Genomic DNA, 16,679 nt, shown 5'->3' on the forward strand with positions numbered 1-16,679 from the left:
ATGTCCCAGGGAAGAGGGACACTGGTGGGGATGAAGTTGGGGTAGCTGTGTGGGTGGGGGAAACACCCTCTCAGAGGTAGGGGAGAGAGATGGGGTGTAGAACTTGGAGAGGGGGACCAGGAAAAAGGGCAACTTTTGGAATGTAAATAAAATAATTAAATAAAAATTAAAACAAATAAAACAAATATATCTTTTAAAAAATTAGTCATTTAAATGTGGGGAAAATGCAAGAAATGAGTTACTTTAAATTCTTCAAGATCTTTTTAAAAATACAGTAATTTTAATTGAGAAACTGACATTTTATCTGTGGTTGATTAAAAACATTCCATGTAGTCTGCATATTAAATCTTTGTTGTAATGGTTAAAATAAAGTCAACTCTAAAGCCTATGATCTTTATATTGTCATTGATTTGGTTAATTATAAGAATAAAAAAGTTTTTTGAGATGAAATCTTGGCATCACACTTTGCTCAAATGTTCTCCTTATCTCTACGATGGACTGCAGGCTCACACAAGGACAGTCTTGAGAAATGTACAGTCATGTCTTTACAATTTAAGGGAGCTAATTTCCTTGAATTAGCTAATGTGAAAATAGCTGCCATTTAGTACTTTACCTGTTTCAGTCTAGTTTGAAAACTTTGTGGTTAAGTTCAAAGTGTTTTTCCTTTATTGGATTCATCCTTTGTCTGGTGTTGCCTTGTTTTATGAAGAATAAGGACTTGCTCAATGAACTTTCTAGAAACAAGATTCCTACAACTTTGGTACATTGAAAACTTTGTCATGTTGATTTGAGTATTAGTGTCATATTTGTTTTTATAAGTATGCAATTTCCATATTATCAGAATTTATTCTTTAACAGATAAAATTATTTTGGTATGATTCGTTTGTAATGCATGCATTAGAAGTTTTTCTGTATGTAGTCATTTAGTTTACCCATTATTTTAGCCCTAGGCTCTACATTTATTTCTCATTTTACTGTAATATGATCAATCAGCTCTGCAGTTGTCCATTCAGTTAAGGATCATTGGCTGTACTGAGAGGGACTCCAGGCTGTTCTGTTGTTACTATTGGGGCCAGCCTAGTTTTTTGCTTGTTTTCTCTTTCCTAGTCACTGTTTTGTTTACCAGTTTTTAGCACGTTAGTCTGTAGGCTGTGACCCAGTGTTCTGATGGTGGCTTCACAATTGTCAGGATTCAGGGCCCGGAGTTACTGGCACGTATATTTCCTGCCCTTTGCTTTTCTGCTTATTTTTGGGTTTCTGGATATTGTGTTATTTGTGAGGCCGGGAGGATCTTATTAATAGGGGATTGGCATTACTATTTGTCAGAGAATTTACTGTGTTCTACTTTTAAGGATTTATTTTCTTCTCCCGTTCAAATTTTAATGCATCAAATTTACATCATTCTTTTATACCATTTTATCAGATCTTTGAGAATTTCTTAACAGTGTGTTTTGGTCATATGTACATCCTTCAGTTTTTCCCAGATCCATCCTCCCTTCCCTACTCACCCAACTTATCCCTTCTTACCCCCTTCTGTTGAAATTCACCAAAGCTAAGTTGTGCTGTCAAAATATTCTCGGATCTGTGGCTTTCTCCTGGAACAAGGTCAGCATACTAGGGGCTGCACTCTTAGAGAAAGCACTTTTCCATTTCCCAGTTTGTGCGCACTGTCTCAGTCTCTGGGAGTGCACATGTGCAGCTGCTCCGCCATGTCCAGCAACAGTGTTTTCTGATACTTACTTACCACCTCTGTTTCTTTCTCCCCCATCTTCCACAATTTCAACCACATCTTGTGAGGAGGAGGGAAATCAGTATATATGTTCAGTTCATAACTGAGAATCCTGCAGTCTCTTATTCACTCTTTACACCTTGGCTGGTAGTTCTGTGTTTTGATCACCATCCCTAAATAATTAATCTGTGGGCATGATGAGAAGTCATTCAGAATTCCTTAAATACTATATCCATTTAGCAGAATGATAGTAGTAGCTTCTCTAAGGAAGGTCTGTGACTTGTCTGGTCAGCAGTTCTTTGTCCAATAATGGTGCCAGTTATTGCTTTCATCTTCTGGATGTTAGGAGTAATGAGTATTTTTTACATTGTAGCAAACCTAGCACCTTGTAGCACTCTCAAAACTAGCCAATAGGGACAAATCTTCCAGGTCAGTTGTATAAAGGATTAGAAGAAAATAATGGGAAAACGGGGTTAAATTGGGTTGGGAAGGGGGGGAGGGCAGGATAATGGAGGAACTATATGGAGGAATAAATAACAATAAAGGCTTTTGGAAAATAATTATGGAAATCTTTCAGATTTTACTTATACACACATACACACATGGGAGAGCAAGGGATGGAGGAGGCTCACATGCTCTCACCCGTGTACATAAAAAGAGTTAACATGGAGATACTTTACAATGGGTCAACAGTGCTTCTGCTGAACAACAAAGGCTACACAGGCTAAGAAAAAGACCAATGTCAGAAATGGGCAGTTCCTTAGTTGTTGCTAAGTAGCACTTCTTATCCACAGGCTTATAAGCCTCAGTGCTCCTGGTTACCCTACGGAACTTGACAGTGGGACCTTTTTGTTGAAGATAGCTTTACACATTTTTAATATCCACTAGCTTCTTACTGGACCTTTAACTTACTACTGACACTTTCTTCTTGTCTGATTAGAGGGATGTCAGTATTGTTTGATGCATAGTATTGTCCACTAAAGAAGCATGGTAAAGTAAACAGTTCTTGTTACTTTTCCTGGTCTTCACATTTATCCTCAAATTTTTAAATATTACCCTTGATTGTTTATTGTAAAGAGGCAAAATATACACAATTATCCACTTATAGATAGCAGATGTCATATCTGGATATTTAAAACATTTTAAAAAGTGCTTCTTCCAAATAGTTGCAGAAGTTTTTCTTGTTCTTATTGTTCAATCAATGATAACCTGTAACAACCATAGCTTTAACATTGTATTAGATAGTAGAAATAATCTAAAAGACAGGATGCTATGTATAGATTATATCCAGAGATGATACAATTTTAAATCAGTATCCCAAAATTGTGGTATCCTATTCCCTATGAATATAGAGAGACCGTTGCATCATAGCATATCATGAGTAAAGTTAAATGGGTAGTAATTGATCATGCTTAGAAGAACCATGCCCATTAACATGTGAGATTATGAAGTATGTTTTTATCATGAGTGTAGACTTATTAGATGTGATAATTTACATTCTCCGTCAGTTATTTTCATTACCTTACATTGTTTATTAACTTTTGATATTTGGTAATTTCAGGAGTCGTCACAGCAGAGATGTTTAGACATATGCAGAACTCTGAGATAATTCGTAAAATGACAGAAGAATTTGACGAGGTAACATTCTAAATGTTTTAATAGTTTTATTCATGTCAGTCATGGTTTAGTGCTCAGATATTTTTAATTACTAATAATGTAGGAATTGTTTATGGTATTAAGTAATAGCTATGCAACCTCAGGTGAGTTGTCTTAACATCATTGTCATTGATCTGTAAATGGAGATTATAAGTTTTGTTATTAGGTTGCTCTCAACATGTCATTTCAAGACACTAGATAGGCAATAGGCAATAACTGGTCAAAAATTAAGCAGTTTATGAAAATTGCATAACATTTTAAATTTTATGTGCAATTCAATAAGTTAATAACTATTGTTTTATAAATATAAAAATCTGAGAACATAATTGAGAATATAACATTCTAAAATACTGGAAAAGGAAGATTTATTCAAATTGAGGAACTATGTAGTTTTGATTAAGAAATATAGATTATTACATATTATGCTTCAACTATAAGAACAAAAAATAGTATATGTTGAAGTTGATTATCACAATGATATCACTGAAATATTTTATTGGTAGCTTTACTAATATGAATTTTTTTCAGGACATAAATTTGTGTTTGTTTTATTCATAGTTGTAGTCTAGCTCCAGGAATTTTACACTTCCAGAACAACTCGAATTTTCAAGTAGAAACTCTTGTCTCGCCTGTTTTGTTTGCTCGTTTTCTTTACTTTGTCTAATGAAAGTGCTTTCAGCTGTCAGTGTAAGAGACAGATGATCTGTTAAATGGTTTTGATGCCGCTAAGTGCTATTAATCAGTCCTTAGCAGGACGGCATTGCTTAGCAGTGGTATTGTTTACCTTTCAGTAGTACATGTGTAAGGAACAGCCTGACTAAGAGAAAACAAGGGTTTGAGTTAATCATATTGAAATATAATAAAATCAAAGAAAACCAATTTGTTCACAGCTATATTTCAGTATGGTCAAATTGATTCATCAGTAGCTCAGTGGCAAAAGTGCATTTAACTTGGTCTAGACCCTGTATTTAAAACCCCTCAGTTCAGAGAGTAAATGGAAGGGAATCTTTTTATGGAGTATACCAGGACCTTAGTCTCAACCACTGAACTTGAATTAAAAACATGAATTAAAAACAAATTAATTATGATGTTAGATGTTAAAAAGATTACTACGGTTATCAAATTGATTTTAAATTATTTTGTGTCTCTTGCCAGAGGCCCTTTTAGAATTTTTATATACACTATTGATTTCTGTTTTAAGTATTTATTTAAATGTATGTATGCATACATGCTTTGGATGGAACCCAGGGCCTTAATCTTGGCATGTGCTCTATTGCTAAGCTAAGCCTCAGCCTAATGCTTATTTCTGATGGCATATGGAGGATAGCAGTTAACATTCAGAATGACAAATGTGCCCCCCCCCCACATTTTTGTATAAAGAAAAACTTGAGCGCTGGCCTTTGAAGACTGTAGTAGCTACATTTTGGTTTTTCTTACTTATTTAATTTTGCTTTGTTATTTGGTGCTTGGGATCAAGTTTAAGCCCTCACTCATGCTTGGGAGTGTTTTATTACTGAGCTATATCTCAGTTTTGCATTTGTTAAATTATGTGATTATTTATGCCCATTGACTATCTGGTGTCTTGAAACTAATAAAACATTTTAACTGTTTTTTGCTTTATGTATTATTCTGTTTAACTGGCTGATAATACAATTTTGTTACTTTGTTTTTGTTCAAAAGAAATTTAGTAGGTATATTTGTGCTTTTCAGACAACTGTTCTTCTTTGATGAGGGAAAACTTAATATTTTGTCCTCAGTAATTGATATTTAATTTCATTGATTAAAGTGAAGTGTATTAAAATTCCTACTTTGATCTTAAATAAAAGGGCAGTGTTCAAAGTGTGGTACTTATCTGTCTTTGCATGTACTTTTGCTTTCTTTGAAAATTTACTGACGAAAAGGAGATTAAGATATAGTAGTATTTTCATGCTTTTGCTTAGGGTTTATTAAAAGCAAATGAAGTCAGTCATGAACTTGAAATTAATTGCTGTGTAAACATTTTTATTTTAGGATAGTGGGGATTACCCACTGACCATGGCTGGTCCTCAGTGGAAGAAGTTCAAGTCCAGCTTCTGTGAATTCATTGGTGTATTAGTAAGGCAGTGTCAGTATAGCATCATATATGATGAGTACATGATGGACACTGTCATTTCCCTTCTTACTGGATTGTCTGACTCCCAAGTCAGAGCATTTCGACATACAAGCACCCTGGCAGGTTGGTATTTTGAAGTATTTTCTGGACATTCCTTTGAGTAAGAGACAAGAATGATTAACCATCAAAGGAGGAGACAAGTACTAATAGTATGAATTCCTTCTTTGAAGTCGTTTTTGAGATAGCACCTCACTGTACCCTCTGACTGGCCTAGATAGAATTCATTTTCCAGGCCATGTTTGTGACCTTGAACTCACAAAGAGCCTTCTGCCTCTGTATCCTGAGTGCTGCACTTTGTTTTTTAAATATACTTGCTTTCTGCAGCTCACTGTAAACTATTGGAATTTGATTGGTACTTCTCTCAAGCCGTTAAATAACTTATGCAAGTGCAGTAGCCACAAATAAAGGCATACTTCTGCTTTGTCATATCACACAGTGGCAGGTGGTTTGAAGTATAGTAAAGAAAGGACAGAATTATCAGATCTTTGAATTAATGATTAATGCATTCAAAATTCCACCCAGAAGTAGTGTGACTGTCCCAAGTTCAGTAACAAGGTTCCAGACGACTTTCATGAAAAGCCCTTTGTTAAGTACCTTTTCATTGTGTGCTTAGGAACACTAAAAGTGGATACTTATGAAACACTTTAACCCTAAAGAATTTGATATGAGGCCATTAAAGTTGGGTATGGTGGCTTGTGTTTCTAATCTCTGGACTCAAGAGGCTTATGTAGGAGGGCTACTATGAGTTAGAGGCCAGCCTGTGCAACTTGTGAGCCCATGTCTTCAAAGTTATTTTAAAATTTGTATTTGATCTTCCTACTTTAGGCAGATGGAGAGTAAAAAAGATATAAACTGTAACTTACTTAGATGTCAAATCACAATCACTAGAAAGCATTGTACGACATGTTTTATTCTGTATGTATGTATGTATGTATGTTTGTGCACCATGTGTGTGCCTGTTGGCTTGGGGCAGGCAGGAGAGGCTTTTGATTTCCTAGAATTGGAGTTACAGATGGCTGTAAGATGTCATATAGGGGCTAAGAATTGAACTTGTGTCCTCTGGAAGAACAGTCTGTGCTCTTAACTGCTGAGGTATCTCTCTAGCTCAAGGACCCAATTTTCTTAATGTATTTGGGTTTCAATATCCTTAGCTTTTATTTTGGCTGGCGTTTGTGAGGATTGTGAGCTAACCCCATCCATAAGTATTTAGCTAGACAGTTTTCTCACTCCATACATTATGTACTGTTATCATTCATAGCAGTTGTATGCTTCAATTTTGTCAAAAGCAGATTAGCTTATCTTCACTAAATTGCTTTTAATTTGATCTTGTTAATACAATTTTGTATCTATTATACTTACTAATTTCAACATTTTCTCTCTTTAAAACCTAGCTATGAAGTTGATGACTGCTTTGGTAAATGTGGCACTAAATCTTAGCATTAATATGGATAACACACAAAGACAGTACGAGGCAGAACGGAATAAAATGATTGGAAAACGAGCCAATGAAAGGCTAGAACTCCTGTTACAAAAGCGTAAAGAGGTAAACCTTAGTATTAAAGTATTTAGGCTACTATTGTACAACCAACCTGCTCATTAATTATAACTCTAGGCTCAGATAATTTTTAAAGGTTATTTATTTGCTTGTTTGATTGTGGTAAAGATTGAATTTAGGACCTTGTGAGTATGTGCTTTACCACTTACCTACAGAACTCCAGGTCCAAGGAAGACTTAAGTATTATTTATGCACCTGTCTTAAAGGTTTATTAAATATCCATGCCAACAATAACCTGTACATTTTCTGTATAGGCTACCATTGAGTATTTATTATGATTAAATAACATGACTTGGATCAGTCTGGAAAGTTACCTAAGCCTTAGTATTATTCATGTTACTGACAGTCTCTGTCCTCACTTTCTTCCTCAGCTTATCAATGACATGACATGAGATTTCTTAGTTAATACCAATTCCCTTTTTAAAAACACTTAAAGCCTTTATGATTTTTTTTCCAAATCAAGGTTTGTCTGTTTAATAGTCTAGGTTGTCCTGGAACTCACTCTTGATTAGGGTGGCTCAGCAATCAGATTTCTTGTGCCTCTGCCTCCTGAGAGCTGCCATTAAAGGTGTGTGCCATCACCATGTGGCTTGACTTTTTCACTTTTCTATTTTTAAGTCATTCATTTCTTTATAGTAGGTGACACATAGTTTTCTGCTTATGAAATTCAGTTTCAAATGAGAAAGTTCCATTTTAGCTTTAATCCTAAACAATAACAGATAAAATCATTGGATGTTGCATTCATAATTTAGGTTTTTTCTTCATTATCAATATGTTTCTCTATCTCAAAGAAATTTAAATTTTTACATAACTAATGTAAAATTGTAATATATAAAATTTAAGTCAAATATTTGTCATGATAGCTTATTAGTTTATTTACTTGACCTTGGGAGGGTGGTTGTTGGTTTGTTTGAGCGCTGGAAGTAGAAGCTAAAATTTTATTTCAGAATTAGTTAAATGAGTCAATAAAATTAACAGTAGTAAAAACAAGCTGGGTGGTGATGATGGCACACACCTTCAATACCAACATTCAAGGCATAGGCAGGCAGATCTCTTGAGTTTGAGGCCAGCCTGATCTTTACAGGGAGTTCCAGGAAAGCTGGGATTACACAGAGAAATCCTGTCTTGGAAGAAAAAGAAAGCAAAGACAAACATTTCTTTAAATATATATGTGAATGAAAAATTCTTGCATTTTTTATGTGAATAGTCATTATAAGTGGAAATACATAAGTTTTATTGTGAAGTGGAAATTCATAAGCACTATAAAAACTAGTGGAACAGCTAAATTGTAGGTGTTAAGTCATATATTTTAGGAAACAAGGCATGCTATTTACTTGATAGCCTTTTTTCCTTTCTGTGGTTACTTTTACTTTTATCCAAACTATGTAGTCTCTAAATACTGGATTGAAAATGTATGTTTGTTTTTTACTTATAACTTATAAGTGTTCTTTTGATTGTTCTTTTTTGTGTTTAAAAAATGATGTGTTCTTTTTTTATAGCTTCAGGAAAATCAAGATGAAATAGAAAATATGATGAATGCAATATTTAAAGGAGTGTTTGTACATAGATACAGGTAAGGCTTTTACAGTGGTTGAGACACACAGTACATTGTACATTTTGGAGACTGAGCTTTGCCACTGAGTAAATCTAGGAAATGTATTCTACTGCTCTGCCATTGATGTTTTTTATGTGAATAAAGGCTAATGCTCTGCCCAAGTTGTCATAGTCCAGTTAAGGGAAAGTAGTCTTACTCAGTAAGGATATAAAATTCTTAATTGCTTTTGGATATGTTGTGTTACTGATTCCTGACCCTTCTATTTAATCTCACTGGGAAAATTTGGATAGATTAAAGTAAGATGCTTCTTTTTATTATTTTGAATTAGCAGGTGAAAAAGGTAATCTTCCTACTATTTATACCATATTTGCAAATATTAGTACCATTTTTATTCAACCTAATTTTCTCTACTTGGTACTTACTGAATTCATTAAGTGCTTTTTTAATGCTATTTCCATATTAATTCTTTCTGTTCCGTTTCTTTGCCAGTATTCTTTTAGTTTATTCCCTTATCATATTTGTGTTCACTGATTATTCCAGTTTCTTAAAATATTATTCTCTGTTATTCCTCTGCTTTCTATGACTTACCACTATACAAAACATAAATTCCAAATGGTTTTGTAAAAGCCAAATAGGGTGACACAGGTTTGCATTTTCAAGAGTAGAAAGCAACAGTCACTTGAGCCCAGGAGCTGGATACCCAGCCTGGATATCATAGTGAGATTGTCTTACAAAAAAAAATCATAGTCTGGCCTAAGTGTTATGGGTATAAAGTAATTCTACTTGGAAGATTATTATCTTGCTATGCTTGTTTGCCTGTTATCTTCTGAACACAGTTATAAGCAATTATTGGGATAAGGTCTAGAGCATTGGTTCTCAACTTTTAAGGGCCCCTTTGGGATTGAACGACCAACTCAATGGTGTCCCCTAAGACCATCAGAATAAACAGATGATTGTATATTATGATTCATAACAGTAAAATTTCAGATATGGAGTAGCAGCGAGGTCACCACAACATTTTTATTAAAGGGTTGCAGCATTAAGATGTTTGAGACCACTGGTCTAGAATAAAAGGTGAAAGCAGGATTTTGTTTATAAGACAGGTTCTTTAACCAACTAAGCAATGAAACAATGTTGCTTAATTTAAGTATTTTCATTTTTCATTTTCTTCTTTGTCAGTTAGATTGCAAGCGTGTTGATATTTGGAGCCATGCTTCATTTCAGTTCCTTTTAATCCTCAACAATAGTTAATGTTAATACGGTAATCATGGTAGATGAGAGATGCATAGCATCTCTTTAATATTTCATATACCCAGTTGTACAGATTATGTGACTTACCCTTCCTCCATTTAGGGATGCAATTGCTGAAATCAGAGCTATATGCATTGAAGAGATTGGCATTTGGATGAAGATGTACAGTGATGCCTTCCTTAATGACAGCTATTTAAAATATGTTGGTTGGACTATGCATGATAAGGTAAGATGTGCCCCATTGATTCCTCTGACTATGCAGAAATGAGTATATAGCTCTCCTACATAAAATAAGTATCTAAGCTAGGTATAATGGTACATGTCTTAAATTTCAGTACTCTGAAGGTAGGTAGGAGGTTTTCTTCTGGAGTTTTAGCCCAGCCAGAGCTATAAACTCAGCTCCAGAACTGCCAGGACTGCATAAAGATCCTGTTTAAAAGAAAAAGATAGATATCTATGTGTGTGCACACTTTTGGGTATATCCCTTGAAACCCTACTTTTTTTCTTTTCTTTCTGTTCTGTCAAAACTTGGTCAGTAACACAAAGTCTGCTGGATCATTAAGCCATGGACACTGCTTTGCATTCTACCCACAGCCCCGACAGTTCAGTTTTTCCTTAATTTTTATCTTGTTTTAATAATAATAGACATGTATCTTAGTCAAGGTACTTCTGAAAATTGGGCTTCTGAACTTTAATGCATGTTTCTTTCTTATGCTATCATGTTTAAGCTAACTCATTAACCTTGGAGGCGTTACTCGCATGTAATGAAATATGCTTCTACCCATGACCCTTCACACTTGTTGTGATCTGATAAATTTTTGAGAAATACTGTCAACATACAGAAATAGTAATCTTGTGACTGCTCAATCTTAAACATTTGTACTGATATTCTTATTATCAAATATTATTGTTTCTGAATAAATGCTGTTTACACTTTTAAGTAGAAAATACATTTTTTTGAACTTGACAATACATGGTTTGAATATATTTTTTTCTCATTTCTTCCAGCAAGGTGAAGTAAGACTCAAATGTCTTACTGCTTTACAAGGGCTTTATTATAACAAAGAGCTTAATTCCAAACTGGAACTATTTACCAGTCGATTCAAGGTTAGTATTCATCAAGTATTTAAAATTATTTGTAATTTGAAATACTTTCCTTGTTTTCCTTTTAAAATGCTTTAATTTATTTCTGTAGGATAGAATTGTGTCTATGACCCTTGACAAAGAATATGATGTTGCAGTACAAGCAATAAAGTTACTCACTCTTGTTTTACAGTAAGTATTTATGTTTGTATTACTTGTCTAGATATTTTGATCTTACATTAATGCATACTTGGTTCACTTATATTTATGCTTAAGTTTTTAATAGTTTCAGCCATAACATTTTAGGCTAGAAGTTTTATTCATACATACATACATACATACATACATGCATACATACGTACATATGAAATGTACCACATTGCAGTTGTTTTAGATACAGTTACGAAGTCTCACCAAAATGTAATGTTCATTTGCATTCTTTTTAAAGAAAAAAAAACAGTCTTAGCGAAACTATAGTAAATCATTGGCCAGGAGTTTAGCCCATGGGTAAAAACATAAGCCTTACAGCCCAACTTCAGTGTCCAAAATTTGCATGCAAATCTGCATATGATGTATGCATCCACTTACTGAGTCTATGGTAAGATGGGAAGTAGATACAAGACAATCATCTAGTTGCTTTCAGGCCACCTAGCAGCAGTAGAAACAAGAGAGACTTTGTCTCAATACAGAGAACTGACTTCCAGTAGTTTGTTTCCTGTCAGCTATACATTTATTGTGACACATACACACACAGGGAGAGGGAGAGAGACTGACTGACTGTGTGTTTAACCATTCAGAACTTTTGTTTCCTAAATTAACTCTTGGTTTTGCTTTGCCCATTTGCCCTCCACTTTTGTCCTTTCCTCTCTCCCCTGACCATAAACCCAGGCTGACCTCATGTATAGCTGAGGATGTTCTTGAAAGTCTGATCCTCCAGCGTTAGAGGATTTGAAGTGCTAGAATGACAGGGAAAACCCAGTATGCCTACCCTCTTTTCCTTCTTAATTGTGTGCATCACAGATCTTGATACACTAAGAATTTTTGTTGGTGTACAATTTTACCAAAAGATTATACTCAAATTTATTTTGAACAAATTTATGAAATTAAGTACATAAAATTTGATAGACTCATAATACTGTTACTTTCCTACCAGGAGTAGTGAAGAAGTCCTAACTGCAGAAGATTGTGAAAATGTCTATCATCTGGTTTATTCTGCTCACCGGCCAGTAGCAGTTGCAGCTGGAGAATTTCTCTACAAAAAGTAAATTTATATCCTCATTATTATTTTACTTTTATGATATTTAACATTTCAGTATATACTTTCATTTCTTTTGACATATGATCATAAACATAATTTAGCAAATATTATATAGTGAGTTTTATAGGGAATATGTTTAATCACATAATTAGGATAACATCTTTGTTAAGATTTTATTAAAACACTTATTTGGGGGTTTAATAACTATTAGGTGACTTTTGATGTAAGCATTCTAGTTAACTATTGTTACCCAATATTAGTTCTCCTTTGTTGTTTCTTAAGGAAAAAGAACCACAGTATTCATTAGGAAAGGGCCATTGTGTCAAGAAGAAAACAGAATGATAAATGTTGCATTTTAGAAAAAAATAAGTATTTTACTTGTGAAAAAATATTTTTGGGCAGCGATTATATTACTTCCATGAAAGGAAGATATTGTAAGAAAAATATAAGGATTAAAAATATATATAAGTCAGTGTAACAAACTTGAAGTCAATAGACATAAGCGTATCAAGGTTGCAGTGAGAAGTATGTTATTCTCATGCTTCCCAGCCTAGTTTTCCATTATTCTGTTGTTCAGTGCTCAAATATGGAATATACAGTTAACTTTTGTGATTAGCAAATACACTTTTCAAGTACATGTTGGGTTTTTTTGCCCATAGGCTCTTCAGCCGAAGAGATCCAGAAGAGGACGGAATGATGAAAAGAAGAGGAAGACAAGGTCCAAATGCCAACCTTGTCAAGACTTTGGTGTTTTTCTTCTTGGAAAGTGAGGTTAGTTTATATTATGGTACTGAAATGATGGATATGTACAATCTTACAGATTATGAAATACTCAACACAGCAGAAACCTGTCCATTCCACTTTATAAAAGTGGTTTCTAAAAGTAGGTAAGAATATTTAAATTTAATTTTTTGCTTATTCACCTTAGAGCCCATCCACTGGTCACCCTCTCCCACAATCCTTCCCTTATCCCCTCCTGTCCTTCTCTGAGTGAATGGCATTCCCTCTGGTTATTCCCACCACCACTCTGACACTTCAGATCTCTGCGATGGTAGGTGCTTCCTTTCCCACTGAGTCCAGGCAAGGCAGCCCAGCTTGTGGAACATACCCCCCTTATAGGTTATAGGTAACAGCTTTTGGGATAGCCCTTATTCCAGTTATTTGGGACCCACATGAAGACCTGAGACAGTCCCTGTAAAAGAAAAGCGGAGAACATTGTAAGGTCTCAAAATTAATGCTTCTTGTTGTTTGAGACAGGATATCACACTGTATCCCAAGCTGGTGTGGATGGAACTCAGTATGTAGGTCATACAAACCATGATCTTGTACCAGTTTCTGTGCCTTTGCCCTAAGTAGGCCCCCTCCTTATTATTTTGAGACAAGATTTCTACATGTGTCCTCAACGTCTTAGAACTCTCTGTAGGCTAGGCTGGCCTCCATCTAAGAGATCCTTCTGCCTCTTTCTTCAGAGTACTACAATTAAAGGTTTAAGCCACCATGCCTGTCTTTGCCTTAGCCTAACAGCTGAGATTATGGATACATGGGAGCCAAGACACAACACCTAGTTTCATGTCTTGTATTAACATTAATATAAAAGCTGATTTCCTTTAGCCTTCATGAAGTTAACATTCTGTCTGTTAAATATTTTATGAGGTCTCAATTAAATTTTATTTAGGGTTCATATTATATATTTGTTTTATTATGTAAATGTGTTGAATTATTTTTTTCTTACAACTTTATTTGAAAAAAACAGATACATGTACAGATTTTTTAAAGGCATTTTGGCATAAAATTATATGAATATATTTTTGTCAGTACATTATTTTTTTAAAGGTTTGATAGAATGCATTGAAATTTTACTAGTTACCATGAGCATAAAGGACATGTAAAATGAAACGTAACATGGAAATAGTCAGTTTTCTTGGTGTGTATAGATTAAATATAATGATTTTTAAATACCAAAAATTGCCACAAGGTTATTATCTTAGCTCTTAGATTATTAATGATTTAAGGTCCAGGTGTACCACACTCTGAGAGGGTGCTATGCAATTATTTTTTTCCTAAGAAGGACTGAGGCTTTCTTTCTTCTTTCTTCTTCTTTTGGCCTTTGTTTTTCTGAGTTGTTTCTGGGGTGTTCAGAGCTTTCTGGGGTTAGTATCCAATTATCAGTGACTGCATATTATGTCTGTTCTTCTGTGACTAGGTTATCTCACTCAGGATGATATTCTCTAGATGCATCCATTTTTTTAAGAATTTTATAAAGTCATTGTTTCTAATAGCTGAGTAGTACTCCATTGTGTAAATGTACCACAATTTTGTCCATTTTCTTTTATCCATTCATATACTGAAGGACATCTGGGTTCTTTCCAGGTTCTGACTATTATAAATAGGGCTGCTATGAACATTGTGGTGCATGTTTCTTTGTTGTATATTGGAGTGTCTCTGGGGTAAATGCCCAGAAGTGGAATAACTGGGTCTTCAGGTAGCACTATGTCTAGTTTTCTGAGGAACCACCAGACTGATTCCAGAGTGGTTGTACCAGTTTACAACCCCACCAGCAGTGGAGAAGTGTTTCTCTTTCTCCACATCATCGCCAGCATCTGCTGTCACCTGAGTTTTTGATCTTAGCCATTCTGACTGGTGTGAGGTGGAATCTTAGGATGATTTTTTTTTAAAGTATCAGTCAAACCTTGTAATTCCATAGTCATTTTTGTATATTGCTAAATCCAGTTTTGTAATTATTAAGTGTATTCTCTCCCTGTTAATGAAACATACTCGTCTTTATTATTTGAGAAATGAATAAAATTCTCTAACATCTTTGGAGATGAAGCTCAACCCTTCAACTAATTCAGAAAACTATAATCTTTTCAACTCAGTAGTATAGCTGATAGAATAGTAGTTCAAAATCAGCAACATAGTTAATCTTTTTGTAAAATAATTTTATGTTAATATGTTAAGAAGCAGTAATGCTCTAACAACGTTTAGCAAACTACAACATTTCTCTATTCTTTAATCTAGTTGTGCTCCCAAACCAGATTTCTTTTTAAGATTTTAACATGGTCAACCAAGAATTTCTTATTTTTGTCCTAAGGCTAGGGTGCTATTTGTCTAAGAGCCTTTTCTTTTTCAATTTTAGTTACATGAACATGCAGCATACCTTGTGGACAGCATGTGGGATTGTGCTACTGAGCTACTGAAAGACTGGGAATGTATGAATAGCTTGTTATTAGAAGAGCCTCTTACTGGAGAGGAAGGTAAGGGTGTTAAATTATGTTGTTATTGTTGTCCATACTGTTTTGGAATAGATTTTGCTCATTATATAAATTTTTATTAGTGTTAATTTTCCATAATTGTTATTGGCATTGTTGGGAATCAAACTCAAGGCTTTGTAGATCTTAGAATGAACACTAACTTTAAACCATACTCCCTATCTCTTATTTATATACTCTGTGATATACAAAGATTTAATTCCTATCAAAATTTAGTATTTTTAGCCAGGTCTCATAGTACTTACATATCGTGTGTGTATGTCGTTCAGGTTTATACTTTCTTTTGCATAGATATATCAAACTTAATCAGAATTCTGATATTTAGAAAGATAACTTGTTTTGGTCTTTTCTGTGATAATAATGGATTTTCTTTTGTACTTGAGGTCAGTCCCTGTTCATAGGCATAAGAAACTTACATAATAGTTACAAGAAGCACATATGGAAAGAAATAGGTTAACTCTTTCTGATTTTCTTTTTTAGCTCTAACAGACAGACAAGAGAGTGCTTTGATTGAAATAATGCTTTGTACTATTAGACAAGCAGCTGAATGTCATCCGCCTGTGGGAAGAGGGACAGGAAAAAGGGTATGCCAGTTTTTGTTATTCTGAGCTTCATTTCTCTATTTTTGGGATATTTTAAGTTCATTTTGACCATGGAACAAAACTACTTGATTTTTAGTTTTACTTTCTAATTACTTTTACATGCACACACATATGTGTAAACACATATCTGATAAGTAATTCTAAAGTAGTAGCAATTTAGGAATTTGATTTTCCAGAAGGTCTTTTCTTGATACATATGACAGTGAATGACTCTCTTCAAGATCAAATGTAGTATGTTCGTGTAGAATACTACGTACGTGTATTTTTCATTATTTATAAGTTCATATTTTATTATAATATGAATTTCAAAATGAAGCAGATGTTGGTTCATTATGGCATGATGGTGAAGTAATTCCTATTTTCAGGGTTCAAATTTTAAAACATTGAGAAGTCCACCAATTCTGGCAATTCCATAGAATTTCAAATGTTTGATTGTAAACCACCAAAATGCATTTTTATATTGTGACTTGCAAATATATGTGTATCTACGTGTACAAAACTTCATGAAATAATACGTAACCAGTATGTGATATAGTCTGTATTTTGTTCTATTTCTGTTTTTGTTACTC

General features: G+C 34.2%; 1 protein-coding gene across 6 annotated transcripts in view; it reads left to right on the top strand.

Moving 5' to 3' along the window:
- STAG2 (STAG2 cohesin complex component) overlaps positions 1–16,679 on the top strand; it is a 116,423-nt gene that overhangs the window by 63,898 nt on the left and 35,846 nt on the right. For all 6 annotated transcript variants that reach the window (XM_080909817.1, XM_080909818.1, XM_080909814.1 and 3 more), the window contains 11 exons: positions 3,291–3,367; positions 5,396–5,600; positions 6,929–7,080; positions 8,592–8,665; positions 10,001–10,124; positions 10,907–11,005; positions 11,094–11,173; positions 12,135–12,242; positions 12,899–13,010; positions 15,376–15,493; positions 15,989–16,092. In XM_080909817.1, the coding sequence (XP_080765943.1) occupies positions 3,291–3,367; positions 5,396–5,600; positions 6,929–7,080; positions 8,592–8,665; positions 10,001–10,124; positions 10,907–11,005; positions 11,094–11,173; positions 12,135–12,242; positions 12,899–13,010; positions 15,376–15,493; positions 15,989–16,092 (1,253 nt within the window). The remainder of the gene's footprint in view (positions 1–3,290; positions 3,368–5,395; positions 5,601–6,928; positions 7,081–8,591; positions 8,666–10,000; positions 10,125–10,906; positions 11,006–11,093; positions 11,174–12,134; positions 12,243–12,898; positions 13,011–15,375; positions 15,494–15,988; positions 16,093–16,679) is intronic.

The sequence above is a fragment of the Micromys minutus genome (assembly GCF_963924665.1).
Source record: "Micromys minutus genome assembly, chromosome: X".
Taxonomy (NCBI): Eukaryota; Metazoa; Chordata; class Mammalia; order Rodentia; family Muridae; genus Micromys; species Micromys minutus.